Source organism: Temnothorax nylanderi, unplaced genomic scaffold (assembly GCF_030848795.1).
Source record: "Temnothorax nylanderi isolate EJ_2023f unplaced genomic scaffold, tnyl_v1.0 TNYL_tig0580_pilon, whole genome shotgun sequence".
Classification (NCBI taxonomy): Eukaryota; Metazoa; Arthropoda; class Insecta; order Hymenoptera; family Formicidae; genus Temnothorax; species Temnothorax nylanderi.
In genome coordinates this window covers 82,559-107,500 of record NW_027249642.1, presented here as the reverse complement: position 1 = coordinate 107,500, position 24,942 = coordinate 82,559, and the positions used below count along the sequence as shown (strand labels likewise).

At 38.1% G+C, this 24,942-nt stretch overlaps 3 protein-coding genes across 3 annotated transcripts; all 3 read right to left on the bottom strand.

The window, feature by feature from the left end:
- Positions 1 to 9,051: 9,051 nt before the first annotated feature.
- LOC139784067 (uncharacterized) lies at positions 9,052 to 9,705 on the bottom strand. The gene has a single exon (XM_071723229.1). It carries the CDS (start codon positions 9,703 to 9,705, stop codon positions 9,052 to 9,054), a length of 654 nt encoding a protein of 217 aa, XP_071579330.1.
- A 2,259-nt stretch (positions 9,706 to 11,964) lies between these two features.
- On the bottom strand, positions 11,965 to 16,877 carry LOC139784066 (E3 SUMO-protein ligase ZBED1-like). The gene is made up of 5 exons (XM_071723228.1): positions 16,846 to 16,877; positions 16,653 to 16,762; positions 15,064 to 16,532; positions 14,683 to 14,796; positions 11,965 to 12,042 (listed from the first exon to the last, which is right to left on the bottom strand). The coding sequence occupies exons 1-5, from the start codon at positions 16,875 to 16,877 to the stop codon at positions 11,965 to 11,967; spliced, it is 1,803 nt and encodes a 600-aa protein (XP_071579329.1).
- Positions 16,878 to 19,500: 2,623 nt separating this feature from the next.
- Positions 19,501 to 22,914, bottom strand: LOC139784065 (uncharacterized). Its single transcript, XM_071723227.1, has one exon. The coding sequence runs from the start codon at positions 22,912 to 22,914 to the stop codon at positions 19,501 to 19,503; it is 3,414 nt and encodes a 1,137-aa protein (XP_071579328.1).
- Between the last annotated feature and the right edge of the window lie 2,028 nt (positions 22,915 to 24,942).

Here is a 24,942-nt window from a genome sequence, read left to right as displayed (position 1 = left end):
CATTGAAAATAATTTTCATAACTAAATATCAAAAAATCAATAAGTAAGGAGACATTTTTCATGCTGGGGTCTTTTAGACCCCATGTGTCATTTACGAGATTCTTGAGAGGTGTGGCATTTAAGGGTTAAATCAAATGTTACTGAATGCTTAATATGCCAGTAATTGGGTCTTTCACCCTACGCGCGAAGCGAGAATGTCGGTGAAGTTGGCATATCATTTTCCAGCAGATCAAAAATAAAAGGGAGTTCTTGTCGCATGCAGTCGAGTTCTATAGTTCCTGATCCTTTTTAGTAATAGTTCTGGTGATTTTATCCAAAAAAACAGTCGATCGAAAAAATGATCTGCTAACTTCCCATAGCAGATCATTTTCCAGAAAATCTAAAATAAAAGGGAGTTCTTCTCGCATACAGTCGAGTTCTATAGTTCCTGATACTTTTTAGCGATAGTTCTGGTGATTTTACCAAAAAAATCCATTAAAAAGTGTGCAAGTGGAAACTTGTACATTGCTTTCTCATAGTTTTTAAGTGTGCAAGTAGAAACTTGTTTAAGTGAGCAAGTAGAAACTTGCACATTGCTTCCTTATAGTTTTTAAGTGTGCAAGTAGAAACCTGCACATTGCTTTCTCTATGAGGAAGCCTGTTTTTTTATGCATAATTATTAGTAGATATTTATTAATTTGGCTTCCTCATAGAGGAAGCAATGTGCAGGTTTCTACTTGCACACTTAAAAACTATAAGGAAGCAATGTGCAAGTTTCTACTTGCTCACTTAAACAAGTTTCTACTTGCACACTTAAAAACTATGAGAAAGCAATGTACAAGTTTCCACTTGCACACTTAAAAACTATGAGGAAGCAATGTACAAGTTTCTACTTGCACATTTAAAAACTATGAGGAAGCAATGTGTGCAAGTTTCTACTTGCACACTTAAAAACTATGAGGAAGCAATGTGCAAGTTTCTACTTGCACACTTTTTTTTATGGATAGAGTATCATTAAAGATAAATTGGTGTTGAATTTGGCAATGATCGGTGAAGGGGTTACCAATTTTTGCCTAAAAAGTGTACAAATCATACACGTAATCTTATATATAAGGTATCATTAAAGGGAGATTGTGTTGAATTTGGCGAAGATTAGTGAAAGGGTTACCGATTTTTGCCTAAAAAATGAATAGGGTAGACCGAGGCAAATTGGATTACTAATTAGCACGATAAAATAGCTCGTTTAAAATAAAACACTAACGAAAATTGTCTTAAAACTTATATTAATCCGATTCGCCTCAATCTACCCTAAGTTATTTAATGGATAGAGTATCATTAAAGAAAGATTGTTATTTAATTTGGCGAGGGTCGGTGAAGGGATTACCGATTTCTGCTTAAAAAGTGTATAAGAGGTACATGTAATTTTATATAGAGTATTATTAAAAGAAGGTTGTTTTGAATTTTGCGAGGTGAATGGGTTACCGATTTCTGCTTAAAAAATGTGTAAGTTATTTGATGGATAAAGTATCATTTAAGAAAAGTATTGAATTTGGCGAGGATCGGTGAAGGAGTTACCGATTTTTGCTTAATACACATAATCGGTAATTTTATATAGAGTATCATTAAAAAAAGATTGGTATTGAATTTGGCGATAATCGGTAAAAAGGTTCTTTCTTTATATTGAATTTTTCAACATTTTAAATGTCTTTAACTCAAGAACTGATCAACCAAATCTTAAAGAATTATATATGAAATAAGGATGAAAAAGACTAAAAAATATAATAAAATTAGAAATAGTCCAATATTTCAAAATTTACAAAAGTTAGAGCAACCAGGGGCATTTCTAAAAAAATTCAAAATTTTATAAAGAAAGAACCTTTTTACCGATTATCGCCAAATTCAATACCAACCTTCTTTTAATGATACTCTATATAAAATTACATATACAACTTATACATGTAACTTTTTGAGCAGAAATCGGTAACTCCTTCACTGATCATCGCCAAATTCAATACCTTCCTTAAATAATATTCTATCCATCAAATAACTTACACATTTTTTAAGCAAAAATCGATAACCCTTTCACCGACCTTCGCAAAATTCAAAACAACTTTATTTTAATGATACTCTATATAAAATTACATGTACGTCTTATACACTTTTTAAGCAGAAATCGGTAATCCCTTCACCAATCCTCAAAAAATTCAAAATTTTATAAAGAAAGAACTCTTTTACCGATTATTAGATATACCGATAATCAACCAAATCTTAAAGTATTATATATGAAATAGGAGTAGAAAAGACTGAAGAATATAATAAAATTAGAAATAGCCCAATATTTAGAAAGGAACCCCTTTACCGATTATCGCCAAATTGAAATACCAACCTTTCTTAAATGATACTCTATCGATTAAAAAAAAATTCAACCCGATATCTCAATATTTGCGGAAATTAGAGCAACCACGGACATTTCTAAAAAAATTCAAAAATTTTTTTAAAGAATTTTTTTTAAAGAATTATATATGAAATAGGGGTAGAAAAGACTGAAAAATATAATAAAATTAGAAATAGCGCAATATTTCAAAATTTACAAAAGTTAGAGCAACCACGGGCATTTCTAAAAAAATTCAAAAATTTTTTAAAAAAGAACCCCTTTACCGATCATCGCCAAATTCAATACCAACCTTCCTTAAATGATACTCTATCGATTAAAAAAAAATTAAGCCCGATATCTCAATATTTGCAAAAGTTAGAGCAACCACGGACATTTTTTAAAAAATTCAAAATTTTTTTAATACGAGGTTAATAGAATATACATTCGTAAAGAAAAAGAGAAAAAGATAGATTAGTGTTGAATATTTGGCAATGATCGGTGAACGGGTTACCAATTTTTAAAAAATGTATAGGGTGGACCGAGACTCCGAGACAAATCGGATTACGAGCTATTTTATCGTGCTAATTAGTAATTCGATTTGTCTGATATTAGAGGGATATTTCGGGTTTACCGAAATTTTTATAACTCCAGAACTAATCAATCAAATCTTAACGAATTATATATGAAATAGGGGTAGAAAAGACTGAAGAATATAATAAAATTAGAAGTAGCCCAATATTTCAAAATTTGCAAAAGTTATAGCAACCACGGACATTTCTAAAAAAATAAAAAAAATTTTTTTAAAAAGAACCCTTTTACCGATCATCGCAAAATTCAATACCAACCTTCCTTGAATGATACTCTATCGATTTAAAAAAAAACAGCCCGATATCTCAATATTTGCCGAAGTTAGAGCAACAACGGACATCAAATCTCCACATACACACATACATACATACGGACATGCGATTTTAATGCAATATTTCGACGTTTTAAATTAAAACACTCTGAACATATTGGCATCAAAAACTCAAAAAACAATCTTTTCTTTGGTTTCTTCTACCCCTATTTCATATATAATTCATTTAAATTTGGTTGACTAAACCCAACTTTATACGCAATCAAAGGTTCATATACGAAATTCACGAAAACAAAGCTTCCTCTATGAGGAAGCAAAAAATAATCTGCTAGTTTTCCGTAGCATAGAGTGAGATGCCGTACAAAATCTATAGGAGTTTCGGTTTATGTAAAATATTTTTTGAATAGCTTTGAGAATACTGAAGCATTTTCTATAAAGTTCCAGACACTAGCAATGTTGTATGATTCTTAAATATATTAATACCGCCTGAGCGCCGCGTACTTAGAGAGAATAGAGTGATATGCTGTATATAAAATATCGGAGTTCCGGTTTATCTAAAATATTTTTTGAATAGTTCTGAACATACTGAAGCATTTTCTAAAGAGTTCCCGGCTTCTGAAAAAAAATTTTTTCTTTTTTTATTGTAATAGGTACTTGTTTAATTGTTTAATTTAATCCTCGGTTGTCACACGGAGTCAAAGTGACGCCAGACCATTTTTTTTTAAATAAAATAATACTCGTATCTTAAGAGAACTATAATGCAAAATTTTGAGCAAAAAACATTGAAAAATAAAAGTTATAATTTTGTTTTTTTTCCGGAATTTACATTTTTTAAAGGATTATTTTGAATATGACGCCACTCAATAAGTTAATTTTTTATAATGAGAATACATTCTACAATTTATAATTCGAAAAGAGCCTTGTACTTACAGTAATGTATTAGCATATCACGATTATATGGGTAAGGTGTTAATAAAAATAACAATTTTTCGAAAATTGCTAGAAGCTTTACTCTTCTGAAATACATACAGGAGCACTAAAACTATAACATAGGCGAAAAGAGAACTCGCGCTGACGCACCAGTATATCGCATTGGTAGTAAACGTTTGCTACGGAAAACTAGCAGATCAATTTCAATATGCTCAGAACTATTCGAGAAATATTTTACATAAACCAGAACTCCGAGATTTCGTACAGCATATCACTCTAATTCTTTCTAAGTACACGGCGCTCAAGCGATATTTTATTAAAAAATCATACAATATTGCTAGTGTTGGGAACTCTTTAGAAAATGCATAAATATGTTCAGAACTATTTAAAAAATATTTTACATAAATCGGAACTCCGAGATTCCACACAGCATATTACTCTATTCTCTCTAAATATGCGGCATTCAGGCGATATAAATTTATTTAAAAATCATACAATATTGCTAGTGCCGGAAACTCTTCAGAAAATGCCTCAGTATGTTCAGAACTATTCGAAAAATATTTTACATAAACCGGAACTCCGACATTTCGTACAGCATATCACTCTATTCTCTCTAAGTACGCGGCGCTCAGGCAATATAAATTTATTTAAAAATTATACAATATTGCTAGTACCGGGAACTCTTCAAAAACTGCTTCAATATGCTTAGAACTGTTTGAAAAATATTTTAAATAAACTGGAACTCCGACATTTCGTACGGCATCTCACTCTATGCTACGGAAAACTAGCAGATAATTTTTTCAATGGACTTTTTTGGCAAAATTACCAGAACTATCACTGAAAAGTATCAGGAACTATATTACTCGACTGTATGCGAGAAGAACTCCCTTTTATTTTTGATCTGCTAGAAAATAATCTGCTACGGGAAGTTAGCAGATCATTTTTTTGATTGACTGTTTTTTGGGTAAAATTACCAGAACTATTACTAAAAAGTATCAGGAACTATAGAACTCGACTGCTTGCGACAAGAACTCCCTTTTATTTTTGATTTGCTGGAAAATGATATGCCAACTTCACAGACACGAAGCGAGATCGCACCGTACTCTTACGCGACGCGACGAGTTGCAAGTACCCGAGATTTTGAGATCTCAATAACGAGTGAACGGATCAAGTTCTAAGTAGGCTTGATCGATAGCTTCGGTTTGAATTATGTAATAAAAGTGTTTTTATTTTTCCGCTACGTGCCCTACGAGCGGAGATATCGCAACGCAAAGTCTGAAATGTTAAATTTTATAATTCAGATACGTCGTCGTCCTACCGTTGCTATTTTCGCGTCACTTTCACTTTTTTGACACTAGCAGCGTTTAGTGTCGTCAGCGTGACAGCCAGCGTGACATGGTGATGACAGCATATGTATGTTGTACGTGTGCGTTCTGCGCTCAGTGCAGATAGTGCGCTTAGCCGGCTCAGCGCGCTGTCATCTCTGCATAAATGGAGTTTTGTGATAACTTACGATAATTAATTTCGTATAAATAAGTGAATTATCGTAAATTACTACAGAAGTAACGCTCGCGTAAACGTAAGTCAGTTATATTATAACCTAGAAATAGATAGTGACAGTCGTGACTGTCGTCGCGTCGTGATAGATAGTGAAATATACATATAAGTATTGACCGCAGGAATGCCGAGGAGATCTTTAAGAAGGAAGGTGTATCCAAAATCGCACACGTACGTATATATGCTGTCTTGTAAAAGTTGTCAAACTATGTTTACGCGAGCGTTACTTCTGTAGTAACTTACGATAATTCCTCCACGTAAACGGGGTTCTGTAGTAATGATAATTAACTCCGCGTAAACAAGTGAATTATCGTAAGTTTACTACAGAAGTTTAGGGCCGAAGCACATGACATGGCGTAGCGATCTACGACAGTCGTAGTCGTGGACGTAAGTAACGCATAAGCTTTGGCGTAGTGTGTTATGTCGTATGGAGGTACCAGCTAGCTGCGTTAACCGAAGGTGAGTACATATCCTGATAATTTCTAAGTAAATTAAAAGTAATCGTCAAATTTAATTGTTAAAAGTAAAATTTTTACTAATTAGGCTGTAACAACCTAATTATGATGTAATGATCTATTTTTGTGCTTATATGTTAAATGACGAACAATGGTAATTTTAGGTTAATAGCAATTTTTCTTTATATAAGAGTGCTTAAAGAATCTTTTTTTCTTCGCTTGCTCCTTGTTAATTTATGAATTTTTTTTAGATTACTGTTTAAATAAAGTTGTATATGGTAATGGTAATTTTAGGTTAGCGGCAATTTTTCTTTAATCATATAAGAGTGGTTAAAGAATTTTTTTTATTTGCTTCCCAAGTAGAACAAGTTAATCACAGAAACGTCAAGATGACATTAAAATGATGAATTTTATGTCATCATATGGTCAACGTCAAGAATCAGTTTGAAATGACTGACTTGTGACATGCTGTTTTACGAGACTCGTGATATATGTAACAGTATATATTGTTACAAATTGCATGATTAGTCATAATTTTCTTCAGTTTTCATAACATATTTCGAGTATATTCTTAAATAGAACGAAAAGATCAAATAAAAGTCAAGGAGAAGTAGTGATTAATCAAGATTAAATGCTTCTAATGGGCCATTTTGACGTCATGATGACGCGTAAAAAATGATTACAGAATGATGTCATTTTGATATTTTCATGACTGATTTGTTCTACTTGGGTTTTTCCTTGTTAATTTATGAATTTTTTTTTAGATTGCTATCATCATGTCAGATCACGATAATTATTGCAATGATTTTGTTTATGATATCGAAGGTTCTTCGGATGATCACACTCAAGATATCGGAAGTTTTTCTGATGATTCTGAAAACATTATTATTGCAGAAAAAAGTGGCGATGAATTTCTTATAGAATTATATAGAGAACGATCATTTTTGTACGATAAAAGAAATCCTAATTTTAAGGATACATTAATGAAACAAAATGCTTAGAACGAAATCTCTAAAACAATGATTGAAACAAATTGTGGTAATTTTTTAATTAAAATTACATTTTACTAAGTTATTTTTAGTCATTACACATATTTTCATTAATTTATTATTTTTAAACTTCTACTATAGGTGATTTTTACACGCCTGATTATTGCCAAAGAAGGTGCACTTCATTGAGAGAGCAATATAATCGTGAAAAGAAAAGGATATAAAATCAGTGTAGAAGTGGAAGTGGTGCTCCAAATTTAACTTCTCGTCAATTTCCATTATATGCTCAATTAAAATTCTTGGACCAAGTCATCAAAAGACGAAAGTAATTTCATTCCTGTAAATATGTAATTAGTGTAATCCCTTATAACATAACATTTTTTAATATAATTGTTGTTTGTTTCAGAACTTACACAAAGCCCAAGGAAACTGTTGATGCTGAACATAGGGGAGAGTCGGCACCCTTGAACCACGTTTTTTCAAATCACATTAAAAATGGTTTTTAATAACTTCATTATAATATAAATGAGACTATTCGATGTTTAATATAATAAACTTTGTTTATAAATGATTTAAGAAGTAAATTTTCAGAAAATTTTGCAAAATAATGATATTTTGAAATGCTGCGTTTGTCAAAATGGACTCCACGCGTGGGGTCGATTGAGCCAGAGCGTAGGGTACACTGTGACATGTAATGTGAAAGGTAGGGTACCCTGTGACATGTAATATGAAAGGTAGGGTACCCTGTGACATGTAATGTGAAAGGTAGGGTACCCTGTGACACGTAGAAGAGATCTGTTTAAATCCTGTTTATTACAAATCTTTGGTCAATTGCACGTTATTAAATTGTAAATATAACATCTGTTTTGCGACTAGACTTATAATCTAAGACGTATATATTATGCATTTCAAGTTTAACACGGGGAACGATACTTATATTCTATATTGTTTACTTATATTCTATATACTTATATTCTATATTGCTTTACTGGCGACGGAAGTTACTGTTTTGCTTATATTCTATATTCTATACCTATTGCTGCTTAGTAGCAGTTTTTCGAGTCGTTTTTTTTTCAATGCAGTCTTAGGCTTAGTCTTAGATTCCGCAGCGAGCGCCGCACTCCTTTTACGCTTATTCTCCTCGATTAATTTTTTCTTTGTGAGTCTGGCATTTATCTCTTCACATAGAGAGTTCTTAACAGGGCTGTCTGTTAATATTGCACTACGGACTCTCTTTCTGTTACCAACCTTTCGTGGTGCAGCTTTCGGAAACGGCTGTACATCCTGAGGTAAAACGGGGTTCTCTTTGTTACTGGCTTTTACGCTATCAATTGCGTCTGGTCTAACTTCGCAAGGCATAGGGACTTCCGGGTTTGGTACCAAGACGTCACTAACACCAAGCGTCATGATTGGTAAATTAAGGTCGATCGGCTCCATCGAAGTATTTAATACAATAACGTCGTTGGAGTTTACAAGCTGAGCTTTATCATTAGGCAATTCGATAACATGGAGATTAGGATCAATATTCCTGTTCAAAGGAAGATTAAGGTCGATCGGCTCCATCGAAGTATTTAATACAATAACGTTGTTGTAAGTAACGTTGTTGGAGTTTACAAGCTGAGCTTTATCATTAGGCAATTCGATAACATCAAGATTAGGATCAATATTCCTGTTCGAAGGAAGACCGGTATTTTTCGACGCAGTATCAGTAACCGCAGGATCGGGCCTATCCGTGACAGAAGAGCACAGGAAGTCGGAGTCTTTGAATACATTTCGATTTAATTTCCAAATACCGGTCGATTCAAATCCTTTCTTAATATTATCAGGTGTGAAAGCCGAAGGATAAGCGATTCCAAAAAGTTCCGCCACTTCATAAATAGAAATCGTTTTGCCCGGATTACTGATCATCTACTCGTTACAAGCCACGTTAAAAGCACTTTTCAAGGACTTATAAACGGTACGGTCAAGTGGTTGTAATTTGTTGGAGGTATGCGGAGGCAGAGTCAGAAGGATGATTCCATTTTGTTTACAGAAATCTAAGCTGTTTACGGTGACATGCGATTCGTGGTTATCAAGAATGAGTAGAACCTTTTTCTCTACAGACGCATGCGCGTATTTTTGAAAATGCTCTAAAACCTCAACAAACAATTGGCCATTCATCCAACCGCTTTTGGATGCTCCCCCGCTAAAGCCCGGCGGAGCCCCTTTCAACATGTGCCCTTTGAAATGTACGCGCGGAAATACCATGTAAGGAGGAATCGAGTTTCCGTTAGCCGCAATAATACCACACGCCGTAACCAAAGTTCCCCGCTCACCCGATGTCACTTGGCCTACTTGTTTTTGTCCTTTAGGAGCGATAACATTGGGTGGATTGTGAACCGTCGATAGAGCAGTTTCATCTAAATTATAGATTGCAGCGGGCGATAAGTTAGCTCCGAGCTGTTTATACGCGGACTCTAAATTATCGAAAAAAGCGTTAACCGAAGTACGATTGAAACTAGTGGATCGAGCTAAGCTAGTTCCTTCGGGTTTCCTTAGTGAAAGCTGAGAATGCCTTTTCATAAAGCCATAATACTATTCGACACCGGCAGACTGTTTTTCGTGCCAATTCTGTGGGCAATCAAGCTTGTTCGCAACAACTAGCTGGTATGCTAATTGCATAACTTGCTTGCGAGTTAATCCATGATGCATTTGGGATGCAGTCATTAGGTATTCTTTCAGATTTTCTTCCATGATAGGTGAGAAGACCACTTTTGTTGCGTAGTTCGGTGTGAGCCTCATGCATCTACGCTCCTCCGGTGCAGTCTCCTTATACTTTTTGACATAGCGTTGTAAAGTTGTTCGGTTTATGCCCAAGCTCTCTGCTGCAGCTCGAATACTCCACTCATCATCGACAACTTTGCGAATCCCCAGCTCCATCGTAGCGGCATCAACAGTCTGCCGGTCCGTTTTCTTCTTTTTCTGTCGCGGCATGTTTTTCAACGTAGTCTATTAACTCTTCTCTCTACAAAAAAGAAAAACCAAGACTGTGCTAGAGAACCAATTTATCAATAATCGTGTTATATTTGTTTCATCAGATGACCTAAGAAATTGAAAACTGAAAACAAAGTCTTATAACCTCACTTTTTGTCGTAACCCAGCAGAGATCAACGAATATTGCCTCACAGCGACTCGATTACATGTAATCTGTAACTAAAGGGTGAAAAAAACAGAAAATGAAAGTGTGGATATGATTATCGATGGAAATTATTTTATTTTATAGGAAAATTTAGGCACTAACATTTACTATTCCGCGATCGAAACACACTACGGAAACTCGCGCTGTCACGTAGGTAGGTTAGGTCCCACACAGCACAGGTAGATCCTGAGAATGTTCTCAGTATATCACAAACGTAGATTGTGTATATCCTGTTGATATTCGAAATACGTCTATGATATTTTGAGAACGTACTGAGGATGTTCTAATGTCTGCCCTAAAAGCTTACTCAGTATATACTGAGAATATTTCTTGGTATATTGTGAGTATATTAAAAAAATATTTTGATCACATTACCAGTATCTACTAGAAAATATTTTGCTTGTTAACAAACCAAACAAATAATTTTGTTGCGTTAATGCAAACAAATTTTTTAATTTTGCTCTCTGTCGACTCTTACCGAAGAAAGTTTAATATCCTGCGAAGCAGGTATAAACGAAGGCCCTGGATGAGGAAGCACACTTCGTAAACAAAAAGGGTTATGTCAGAGGCCCTGCTGGTGAGCACGTCCTGACTGGCGAACTTGAGAACGCTGGAGAAACCTTGCCGAGCTGCCCTAGATATAGGAGTCGATGTTGAATCTTAATTACGCGAAAGAATACTGGCAATGCGCCGCGTAGCGGGCGCGAGCCGAACTTTCCTGCCGCGCGAGCTCGCGCTGCCGCCCGCGTGATAAATTTTGAATATTGTTAAAATATCAGTAAAATAATATACTATTCTGATAATTTTAGCATATCCTGAAAATATTCGATAAATAGACCGAATATTACTGATAAATTTCGAATATTCTTAAAATATCAGTAAAATAATATACTGCAAAATATATTATAGAGATATTATCAGTATATCTTGTACATCTATAGTATATTGAGTATTAATTCAGTATATACGAATGATATTATGTGCTGTGTGGGGTAGTTCTGTAAGCGTGGCACAGAGGACCCCATCAACCTGCGTCACATTGGACCCCACTGAACATTGATATTATTTATCGTAAATATTTCAGATACAGAACAATTAAACGTTTTTGTGCGCACGTTGGTATTGAACCTAGATCCCGACGAACGTCTTATGAATTTTTTTTAACTGTAGAATCCCTAGAAATCCATACATATCACAAAGTTATGACAAGTAAAAATTTACTTTGCAAGGCTCCAATTACGTATCTGCCTTTAACTAAAGTATATATGCTTATTTCGGCATAATTTTTTGATGGAAGTTATATGTTTTGAAAACGAAAGTTTTCATACCCACCGTCACTATTTTGCAGAACGTTAATACAGAAAACTCGCACTGTCACATTAAACCCCGTGGCTCAAGGGAGCCGACTCTCCCCTACTTATGGCAAAGATGTAATATGTTCTCCAAGGCCAAAAAGAAGAAAACTGGATGAAACTAAGGAGTTAGAACACAATTTTTTAAATGTGGGCAACAGAATTGTGAGTTATATGGAAACGTCAAAAGCATCTACAGCAGATGATGCATTTATGGAATTCATAAAAGTGCAGTTTAACGGTATGCCAGAACATGAAAAGAATATCAGAAGGAAAATGATGATGGATTCTCTATTTAGCTTGAGCTTGAGCATCTCTGACGTTACCACTGCATTCTTCAACATTCGATAATGAAAACCACGTTGGATTCTACAATATGTTTATTAACAAATATTTAAAAATATCCACTTAACAAAATATCCACTTAATAATTATATATTTCTCCAATTACTCAATTATAATTTTTTACCTGATTTATATTATTTTCTGGAGTTATTTCTTTACTGTAAAATTTATAGCCACTTCGTTGTTCTTCCTTTAGCACATAATTATGTAAACAAACCGAAGCTGTAGTAATTATATTAGCCGTTATGGATATATGTTTTGCTTCTTACTTCAATTAGATAATTTTATGTTATTTAAAGCTTCTACATATAGTGTTACGTGCGAGCAAAATTTAACTCAGTCTTAAAATAGCCAGGAATGTTAAAAGAGAGATATCGATATTGATTAATTATCCGATTTTTGATGGGAAGACGGTTCTCAGGCCGCGGTTCACAGGGCATAGAATTACACCTAGTGATAAGACCTTCCTCTTCCTTTAAGATTCAAAGACAAAGAAGTGGTAAGAAGCTCGCGCGGGGGGTTCTTGCTACTTGAGTATAAATAAGCGCGGAAAATCATCGTTCAGTTAGTTGTTAGTTGAGTTATTTTCCTGTGCTCATAACCTAATCTACAGACAGTCTTTATACGAGCTAACATATTAAATTCTGACTTATACACTTTAACTTCAGCAAATCTTTAAAAACAGGATCTTAACTACAATTGTAAACAAAAATTAAAATCATATCAATTAAATCAGATTTTAAACAACAGTTGTAAACATATTCTCCCTGAATAAAGATAATTTTAATTTTAATTCTCAAAACTAATTTTACTCTAAAATCCTTTAATTTCACAACTCTTAACTGTTGCTGCCAAAAAGTGTGGCAACAGGAGATTTCCTTCCTTTACCTGTCGCTGCCAAAGAGTGGCAATAGGATTTCTTTTAATCCTCATTCATGCCCAGAAAAGGGGGCAAAAGATATATTCCAACTTAAAAGAATTAAATATCAGATTAAACAAACTATATACAACTAAATCAAGATTCTTTTTCATTATTTCTCAAATTAAAGAAATTAGAAACTGAAATTCGAGATAATAAAACTCAAACCTTTATTCCATATAAATTAACCTCTTTGGATTTAATAGAAGATTTTCCAAATTTTAATTTAATAAACAAATCTGACCCTTGTTTTAAAACATACAAAATTCGATATCTCTTCGGACTGGATTAATCACGCAACCTGGTCCAAATCCCGGGTAAATTACTTAAATGTTTTAATCCAAAAACGGACGAATTAACTTAATTTTGACAGAACGTGACAATATTATAGTATCTGATTGATATATTATATTCAGTAGAACAAATTTATAATTTTCCTTGATTGCAGTTCAAGATGTAATTAGTAATGCGAACGTGGTCCAAAATTCGAAAAAGGTTTTGGGATAAAAATTTAAAGGATTACACACAATTAAAACAGACAACAGTTTGTGTTTTTGATTAAAGCAGTCGAGAATAGGTACTCTGTATTTATTCTTTCTACTATTCTTTGCTTTAACAAAGATTATAATTTTAAAATATATGATCGAATGAAGTTGTAAATAACATATGATCTAATAGTAATAAGAAGCGAAATATATATTTATAAATTATTTATTATTTCTTTACTTACGGACATCGTGATATTTTAAGTATAACTTATAAACAAACGGAACATGAGCGACAATTTTCCTTCTGAGAATCTTTTTTACTGAACAAAATACACAAAATTTGAAAATTTCAAGGGAATCGGAGAAGGTGCCGTTATTCCTCCATCCATATTTACCTAAAGTTTTATTGAATTAGCAAATTAGTAATTAGTTACAAAAAATTACTAATTACGCAAAAATTTATAATATTTAGGTAGAAATGAATTACGCATTACTTAAAAAATTGGTAATTTGTCAGAGAAAAATTTCTAGTTACATAAAATTAGTATTTAGGCGAAAATGAATTAATTTCACCTAAATACTAATTTTCACGTACTAGAAATTTTTCTCTGACAAATTATCATTTTTTTTAAATAATGTGTAATTCACTTTTAACTAAATGTTATTAATTTTTATGTTAGTAATTTTTTGTGACTAATTACTAATTTGCTAATTCATAAAAATTTAATTTGTTGTTATTGCTAACTTCGTAAATAATTAAAAAATAAAAAATGGAAATTTTTTTGTCGATCCTTGCTTAACACTACAAAATGCGTGATATCAGTACAAAATTACTTTTTTCAAAAAAGATAAAAAAAGGCGCCAAGTACACGCGCAATGTTGTAAATTCAAAAATCCAACCTAAGTGGTAGTAGCTTTATTTCTCCTTAACAAAAATTATTATATCACATAATTGCGTTACATAACTCAACCCAAATAATATGTATTTCAAAAAATTGGTGAAATATCCGCATTTAATGCAAAGTTTAATGTACATTCAAAGCGCGTACAATTGCATTGGCTTCAAAACTACATTAATTGTGTGTTCAAAATGCGCGCATTTAAATGCGTAATTAATGCAAACGCGCATTTGATTTATAAATAACAGGTTTTATATTATATTTACATAAATAAGTAGCTTCTTACTCATTATGAAACATTTTATTTAAGTTTTTAAATTTTATATAAATTGAATTTTAAATAAATAGTTCCACTAACTATCTTTGTTCTTATTTCTGCGTTTAAAGCATCAATGTGTAAATGCACGTGTAGACTCTTAGATCCCCTATAGGGTAAGCAAGTTGGTAGAGCTTCGGTTGTCCATAGTGAACTCTACACAGATAAAAGAACATTCTTATTTAGAGAATATCTTTATCTTTGATTTATTGTCTAAATACATAGGTTACACGCAACATCTATTGTCAATGTATAAGTGTGTGTGAATAAATACATTTATTATAATAAGCGACATATATATTACGGAAAAATAATGTTTATTAATATTTTTTGTTCTTAACTTATCATAAATTTCGAAAATGTAGAAAATTGTATCTATGAAAGTAGACTTCTATTTTGGTATAAAAAAACTAACATATTTACATTTTCTGGCAGTAAAGAACTTCTTTTTGAAGTAATTATATTACCAGCCGTTGAGAAACATCGCTCTGAGCTTGCAGAAGATGCCGGTATACTCAAATATCTTCTGGCAAGATATGAAATAGCAGGAAATTTATCCTTCCAAATATTCCACCACTCAAATGGATCCAAATCAAATCTTAGTTGTGGTTCAGACAGATAACGTTGCCATTGCGTATCAATGTCATTATTATTGATTTCTTGCTGATAAAGGAACTCCAAAGCACTATTTTTTGTGGTAACTTTGGAGCACGTGTCTTCGACAGGAGATACTTCTTGTAGCATGTATTTCACGTGACCTCTAATCTCTAATCTCGCCTCAAAAGGTTCATGATCCAAGTCTTTAAATCTTGGATCCATCATTGAAGCAATCTGTCTCGCTGTAATGTTGTTGGAGGTCCATGTTAAGTCGAAACGTTGTGTGATTTCATTTGCGATTATTTCCTTGGCGTTCTTTATCATTACATCATCCTCATCGCGAATTTGCATGTGGTTCTGAAGTGTCTTTTGTAGGACAGGACGAACCATGGATACAGGAGAACTGTTGTCGCCACATAAAACCGTAGTTGCCAATTGCAGAGGTTTTAACAATGTCAAAAGCGCCTCTATGAGTGTCCATTCTCTCTCGCTTATTTCTAAGCTTTCGGCTACCGAAGTTGTGGTACTACGACGATCTGTCAATACATTCATGACAGGGATTCGGTTCTGAAGAAGTCGCTCGAGCATAAAGTATGACGAGTTCCATCTTGTCTTGCAACTCTGTAAAAGACTCATCGTAGGTAGACCGAGCTGCTCTTGTTTATCTTGAAGCGCGTATTTTGCCACATTTGAGTGTTTAAAGTGTGAAACAATTTTGCTGGATTTCACAAGCAGTTTTTCAATATCACCTCCAACGAGCGCTTTGTTAACCGCTAGCTGGAGACTATGAGCAGCACAAGTAAGACCGAACTTTTCTGAAATTTGCTGGAGTAAGTGAGTAGCGTTTACAATATTTGTGGCATTATCGGTGACTACTGCCATGACTTTCTCATTAATGTTCCATTTAACGAATAATTCCTCCATTCGACTGGCCAAATTTGCTGCTGTGTGACGCTCCTCCATTTCGTATACTCCAAGAGTGAAACATTTAGGAGTCCAATTCTCATCCAACATGTGAGCGATTAGAGTGACATAAGAATGCTGTGTTAAAGAAGACCAGCAATCAGTAGTGCATGAAACAGCAACAGCATCTTTCAGCGCGACTTTAATTTTCTCCTCAACATTATCCTTTAATAGATTCAACCTTTTTTTTAGAGCTTCATCTTTACATGGAGAATAGCCTGGGACCACTGCGGTCATAAATTGCCGGAAGCCCTCGCTAGAGCAAAAAGAGATCGGCATTTGGTTGATTGCAATCATTTTAGCCAATGCTTGGTGTATGAGTTCCTTTCGCTCTGCATTGCAAACAATGTTGGTTTGTAATGTTTGTATGTTGCGCTGCTTCCGTCGGCGTTTCGGAATTGATTGAAAAGACGAACTTGATTGGCGTTTCGGAATTGATTGAGAAGACAAACTTGATGGGGAGAGATCAGCTATCTGATCTTGTTCAATGTCTGTATTGTCTCTAATATTATTTTGTTGTTCTTCAACGCTCGTGTTTTCTTCATGATCTGATGGATCGTGCCTGTAATTTATTTTAATATAAAAAGCATTTGTCATTTAGAGTAAATTTATTTATTTATCAAATCATTGGAGAAAGCCATTTACGGTCTGACTGGATCTTGGTAGCCTAATAACATTTTTGTGTGAATTATTGTATAAATTTTCCAACATAATAACTGCGCGCCGAACATTTTGTCAGTCTTAAAACACAGCTTTTGTTGGAGCAGTAAATTCACATGTTTAAATCGATAATCAATTTAACTTGTGATGCTAACAAGCATCACGCCCGTCACGGTATGAGGGAAGCAATAAATTCTTTATAGTGTTTTAATAATGATGCTTATTAGCATCGTAATAAGTTAAATCGATTATATCAATTTAAATATGTGAATTTACTGCTTCAACAGAAGCTGTGTTTTAAGACTGACAAAAATATCGGCGCGCAGTTATTGTGTCGGAAAATGTATACAATAATTTACACAGAAATATTATTAGGCTACCAAGATCCAGTCAGACCGTAAATGGCTTTCTCTAATGATTTGATTGTATATCTTAACGGTTTTGTTCACTTATTAATATTATTTATTTATGTTTAATTAAATTTATTTATATTCAATTAAAGTTACTTGCATGCGCAAGTCATATTTATATAAATGTTTCTTTATTAAGTAGCAAAATAATTTTTCGTTTGCGGTATAAAATAATAATAAATATTTAAGAAGAAACCAACTGTGTGTGTGTGTGTGTGTGTGTGTTGTTCTCTAGATGCTGTGTTGCTTTCCTTGTAAACACCATGAATTGTCATTAAATGTCTTCCCAAAGATCCGGTAGTACCGCCAGTGCAGGAGAATTCATTGTCGTCTGTGTCATCGCATAATTCACAATATGCCTTATCACCTTTACGGGTAGCGTACTGCCAAACCCAACTTTTGCGAAGCTTCATGCTGCTTGTCCAATAATCACATGAATTGTGATCTCATCCAACAGACAGAGTTTGTCTCCACGCGATTGAAGATACAAAGGAACAAATAACAGTTATTTTGAAGGTGCTGCCAGAAAATGTCGATGTTAGTTTTTTTATACCAAAATAGAAGTTGACAATAGATGTTGCGTGTAACCTATGTATTTAGCTTTATTGTGTTTCAAGGTTTCAACCCGTGTATTTATTTTCATTTATATGTATACATACACGTGTATACGTATCACATACACGGGTACACGTGTATACGTGTCACATACACGGATACACGTGTACACGTGTCACATACACGGATACACGTGTACACGTGTACACGTACACGAATATTCGTGTACATGTGTCACGTGCATAAGTACACGTGAATAAAGGTTTCTTAAATCCGTGTACACGGGTCACGTGTACACGTGAATATTGAAACACGCGGCCAATCGAGAGCTCTAGTCTGGACACAGTGGACACTGAGCAACCTATCCCTTTTTTCTTCGTCTCCGGCCTCTAAACATTGTAGTGAGCATTCCAATATAGTACAGAGTTCACTAGTTGTCCGATTGGGCTTCTCGATCAATGAGCGTAGGTGCACTTTTTGGTATGCGCTGCCATAATATGCATTAAATGCGCATATAATGCGGGACAAATATGCGCTTTAAATGTGCATTTACGACCCGCATTTAATGCAAAGTTTAATGTACATTCAAAGCGCATTATACGCGCATTGGCGCTCTTTGGGCATATTCATTTGTGGCGCAAATCTTCTAAAATTGTTTTTGGGTTAGGACACTTCATTATTTAAACAAACGGACATACACATATGTCTCCTTACATTTAAGTTAAGAGAATTCTAAAAAATATTTATATTTGTGTAAATGTTTAAATAAAAATTTTTCTAAACAATAACGTGTTATTTTTATTTTTATACATACATTGATCAAAAATATTTTATTAAATGTTTTTAATATTTATCCTAATCTTGATTTAATTTACAATTCAGTGTAACATAATTTATTATTAATTACAATATCAATGCAATTAATACGACATTTTCTATAAGTATTTACGTTATATTCACTTCTTTGCATTAATATTATACATATACAGCAACTACACGCAAAGCTTGTTAATATTTCTACGTGTTCGCGAAATCGCTGATATTTCCCGGCGATGGAAGCGGGATGAGAAAGACGCGCGTGGAGGGTGTTAACGAATTATTCCTTTATTTTTTGTGTAACTCAGACCACAGTCTGAGCCGTCTTTAATGCGTCAAAAACTATACAATCTGACCTGAGAATTCGTGAGCGGTGTAGAATTGAGAAGTCTGTGAATGTCCGAAACTGAGCGGGATCAATTATATTAATTGTCCCGCTGTGATGAGTGGCCCGTGAGCCGGGGAGGCACGTGGCGGCCGGCACTCGCACACGTGTGAGCCTGAGTCGTCGTGTAGGTGTACCGGAGCGGGATGAGCGGTCTCGTTACGCTTTAACACAGCCTCTCTGCAGCGTTGATCACTGTGATGGGCACTTCAATGCGTCCTTTCACTATCGCGGAAACACAGGGATGAGCACACGTCGTATCGGTCAAAGCGCGGCCATGTTCTACTACTCTCTCTGGCGCGAGGGAGAGGTTGGCGATGAGCGCGCCCGTGCTTGCGCAAGCCGCCGCGTCGATCCGGCCTGTCGATCCCGATTTATGCTGCCATCTGAGGGGATGGCGCAACGTGATAACGGAATCTCGAACATTCCGCCCGCCATCAGCAACCTTGTTGATGATTCCTTACTCTTGATCCTTTATCCTGATGAAATGGGTAATATGGCAAGCTTGGCAATTGGCCGGGTGAGCATCGTGGTGGCCGTCTTGAGGGTAACCACCCTAGTAAGTCCATCCTTTCCGGGGTGCAAAGCCGTTACTCTTGCGAGTGGCCATTTGCACGGTGGAGAGCGTTCGTCGGTGAACAGCACGATAGAGCCCACCTTGATGTTGTTGTTAGGATGATGCCACTTGGATATCGCCTGCTGGCGTTGCAGATAATGAGCCGACCATTGTGCCCAAAAATGTTGAACACGCTGCTGGATGAGCTGCCACCGAGATAGTCGCGAGGTTGCCAGGTCGATCAGAGATGGCTCGGGTATGGTAGTGAGTGGACCTCCAATGAGAAAATGACCTGGGGTGAGCGCTGAGACGTCTTCAGGGTCGTCGCTCAACGGTTCCAAAGGCCTTGAGTTGAGAATGGCTTCTATTTGCGTAAGCAACGTTGTTAGTTCTTCCGTCGTGAGTAGGGTCTTCCCGATGGTCCGTCTCAAATGAAACTGCACGGACTTTACAACCGCCTCCCACTTGCCCCCCATGTGTGGAGCACCTGGTGGGTTGAACTCCCATCTTATGCCGTCAAGTTGCAAAACTTGAGCAATCCGTTGATGTTCTTGAGCGCCTTGGACGAACATTTTTTTGAGCGCGGCGTCTGCTCCAATGAAAGTTGTCCCGCAGTCCGAAAACATGGTCTGAGCAATTCCCCTTCTCGCTGAGAATCGTCGGAAGGCTGCTATGAATTCTTCTGCTGAGTAGTCACTGACTACTTCGAGGTGAATTGCGGAGGTGGAGAAGCAGACGAACACGCAGATCCATCCCTTGTATGCTTTGGCACCTCGTCCCTTCCATGTCTTGATGGTGAGCGGTCCGGCATAGTCGACTCCTGCATGAGCAAACGGACGTGACGGCGTAACCCGAGAGAGAGGTAGTTGGCCCATCAGTTGATGAGCACGGATCCCCCTCTGCCGAGCACACACGACACACCGTAAGATATGAGACTTCACCGGAGCCCGTCCGCCGATGATCCAATATTGTTGCCTGACATGAGCCAATGTCAGCTGTGTTCCTCCATGTAGGGTACGCAAATGGGCGTGGGCGATGATTAAGGTTGAGAACCGTGAGTGGCGCGGTAAAATCGCCTGATGTTTGTTGTCTTGAGCTAGTGCTGATTGGTTGAGGCGGCCGCCAACTCGGATAACCCCTTGAGCGTCTATGTACGCAGTCAATCGACTGAATGCGTGAGTAGGTGGTAGTCTCGAATTGGCCGTGAGCATCTTGATCTCATGCGTGAAGTATGCCGCTTGAGTAGCCTTGATCCAGAATAGTCTGGCCTTCTCCAAAGCTGAGTGCAAGTCCAGTGACTTGGCTCGGCGCTTTCTCAAAAGAGAGATAAACCTGAAACAGAGAGCTGTTACTTTCAATAATTTATTGAGGGTTGAGTACCTATATATGAGGTCCCAGTGGTAGTCCGACTGAGATGCCGCTGCATGTAGCACAATGCCAGGACGGGCCTCACTGCAGCTCAACTCGTCCGACAGCGCGGGTTGTAATGGCCATGCTTCAAGTGTGAGTATCCACGGTGGTCCCGTCCACCATAATGAGTGGCTTTGAAGTTGAGACGTAGTCAATCCTCGGGATGCGCAATCGGCTGGATTGGAGGTACCCGGTACGTATTTCCAGTGTGCCTTTGCAGTGAGAACTTGAATCTGAGAAACTCGGTTTCTCACAAAATCCTTCCAGCGTGATGCATGAGATTTGATCCACGTGAGTATCACAAGAGAGTCCGTCCACAGGTGAGTTGCTATAACGTTCAACTTCAAGGTGGCTTGAACGTATTGCATGAGTCTTGAGAGCAGCAGTGCTGCGGCGAGTTCAAGTCTCGGGATGGTGAGCCGTTTGAGCGGTGCTACCTTAGTTTTGGAGCACACCAATGAAATCGTGGCGCCATTAGAGCCGTGGACGGTGATATATACGACTGCAGCCATTGCTAGTTGAGAAGCATCAGAAAAGCCGTGAAATTCCACTGACGAGGTACTCCATGTGTTATACCATCGAGGTATTGAGATCTTGCTTAAGCTGGTGAGTTCTTTTCTAATGATGAGCCACCGTGATGAAAGCTGGGATGGCAGTGGTTCATCCCATCGGAGCTTATAAAGCCACAGCTCCTGCAAGAGCATCTTGGCCTTGATCACTACTGGTGATGCAAAGCCTAGTGGATCGAATATCTGAGCCACTTCAGACAAAACGAGGCGTTTGGTGAAATGATTGGTGTGCGATGAGATCCTGGTTGAGAATGTGAATGAATCCTCGTAAGGAAGCCATTTTAATCCGAGTATTTTGGTTGTGCAATCGTCAAATGCAATTTGTGAGCCCTGGTCCTTTTCTGCTTGAACCGCAGTGAGCACATCTTGATGAGTCGCGTGCCACTTTGATAATGGGAAACCGCCCGCCATGCACAAATTCTTCAGTTGCACTGCAATTTCTTTTACCTGCTGAACTGTGTCGGCGCCTCCAAAAGTGTCGTCAACATATCGACCCTCAATGAGTGGCGGCACTGCAAGGGGAAACTTGTGGCCTTCATCCTTCACCAGTTGCAGCAGTGTTCGCACTGCTAAGAACGGGGCACCCTTGGTACCATACGTGACCGTTGTTAGATAATTTTCCATTTCCTTGAGTTGTTTGTCTATCCAGAGAACCCGTTGTAAATTCCAGTCATCCTTGTGTACGTTGATTTGCCTGTACATTTTGGTGATGTCAGTGGCCACTAAATGCCGAAATTGTCGAATCCAGAGCAAAACGTCTGTGACGTCTAAATGCAACTTGGCTCCCGTGTACATGAGATCATTAAGTGAGCGACCGGAAGTAGATGCACTCCAGCCATTAAACACCACACGTAATTTTGTGGTTGCACTGTCTGGTTTGAGCACGCCGTGATGTGGCAAGTAATATTGTGCGTGCTGGCTGGAAACGGGTGAAGCCTCCGTCATGTGATTGAGCTCTCGATATTCTGTCATGAACTGATGATACAGGCGTCGATAGTTGTCATCTCGTGCGAATCTTCTTAGTAAGCCCTGCAGGCATCGATGCGCAGTGTGACACGAATCCCCAAGAGTATCAGGTGATGATTTTAACGGAAGTCGAACCGTGTATCGACCTGTTGAGTCCCGCGAAACAGTGCTCTTGTAATATTCTTCACATCTTTGCTCGTCAGGCGTAAGATCATGAGTATTACTTGCAGGCACTTCTTCTTGTGTCCAGAATTTCGCCAGCAACTCGTCGAGAGCATCTTCTTTCTCCTGAATCGAGGCATGATACACTGCAGCAGGTGCCGATGATGATGTGTCGACAGGTCCGAGAACGAGCCATCCAAAAATTGAGAGCTGCGCAATTGGCATCAATGGATCTTGTTTGATGACGTTGGGCTTGATAATCTGCCCATATGAATCAGTTTGGTTTTCGCAAGATGCGTTCTACTACGGATGCACTAAACTTGGTCAAATCTATCATCACCGAGGCCCGTGCTAACGGAAAGGTGGCTCTTGCGTTTTCCTTGGATATTATGAACGCGTTCAATTCTATTAATAAGCTATCTGCCATAAAAAGAGCCATGCGTGTGAAAGGTTTTCCTTAATACCTACGGCGAATTATTGAGGCTTACCTAACTGGCAGAAAGATCAGGTATGTGACTTTGGATAGAACCCGCCGCACTAGGTGCGTGAATAGGGGGGTCCCACAGGGCTCGGTTTTGGGCCCTCCCCTATGGAATTTAGGTTTCGACTCTGTACTAAGGACGCTTTTATACGAAGACTGTCACGTCGTTTGCTATGCGGACAACACCCTTCTGGTTGTCGTTCGTGATGATTACGACGAGGCATGTGCTGTGGCAATGGAGTGCCTCGAGCTCATCTTAACTAACATCCGTTCACTTGGACTAAATGTATCATGGTCGAAATCCGAGGCTATATTTTTTGGCCATTGTCCTCGCGACGCTTCTCTGGAGATTGAGGGCGTTAGAATTTTCTTTTCCAGCACTATTAAATACCTCGGCGTATGCATTGACAGAAGATTAAATTTTTGCAAACACTTTGAATATGTCGCGGCCAAAGTTGCAAGAGTTGGAAGGGCACTTTGTGGAATCCTCCCGAACCTGCGGGGTCCCATAAAGTGCAAACGCAGACTGTATTACACGATTATTACATCCATTACTCTGTACGCAGCTCCTACATGGAGCAAGGAGTTAATGGCGTCGGGCAATCAACAGCGTGTTCTGCAGCGTGCAATCCGCCTTACCGCACAGCGTACGGTCATGGCGTACCGTACTGCCTCGTATGAGGCTGTCACGTTTTTGGCCAGAATACCGCCGATTCATTTATATGCGGCTTGTCTTAGGCGAATATACCTTAGACTTAAGGATATGAAGGAGACGGGGACCTATCATCCGGATGCCCCTGCTAACATCAGGGCGGAGGAACAACTGGTGCTAAGGGAACAGTGGGATACCCACATCCAAAACAACCGGCTTGCTGGGAAGAGAACTCGGGAAGCCATCCTCCCGAGTTTTGACCTCTGGCTGGACAGACGTTCCGGCTTCCTCACCTATAGGATCACGCAGCTCTTGACGGGACACGGCTGTTTTGGTTCATTCCTTTTTAGGATTAATAAAGAAGACACTCCAATGTGTCGTTATTGTGGTTCGGCAGTTGATACTGCTGAACATACCCTATCGGCCTGTAATTTCTGGAGTTTGGAGAGGGGAGAACTTACCGCAGTCATAGGGCAGGATCTCTCCTTGGCTGCGGTGGTTGCATCAGTGTGTCGCTCTGGAGAGGCGTGGAAGGCTCTTTCAATTTTCGCCGAAAGAGTAATGCGGAGGAAGGAGGACGACGAGCGGAGGAGGCAGCAGGGCCTCGTGGACCCAGCGATCATCGTGGGACGTGTCCCTGAGGACCCGTGACCTCGTACGGTTCTTGTATCGCTTGCGATCTTCTGTTATGCATAATGAGTTGTTGCGAGTTTGCGTCTCGCCTGGGCGTGCGTCTTGCGGAACTGCTCCTGGTGCCCTTGGGGGTTGTCGAGCGCCGGCCGGCGGCGGGCCGCTCCTCCTCCTGGGGTCCGGTGCGTCGCCTGGTGCGACGCTCCCGGATCTCCGGGGGGTGGGCGGCCCGGGGGCGGTCGGCGCTCGTCGGCCCCCGGGGGCTACCTTGGGGCGGTTGTTTCTTATTTTGTTTCTTCTGTTTTCACTCCGTTCCTGGTTCCTTTCCTTCCGCTTGGGCTGCGGGTCCCCTGGGGGCCGGTCGGCCGTGGCCCGCCGCTCACCGCTGTGCTTGCGGGACTCTGGCCCCATTGCTAGGCAATGGGAGCCACGAGTCTCGTTGAGGCTGCGGGGCGCGGTTGGTCGGCCTTCTGGGGATTTCGTGGCTTGG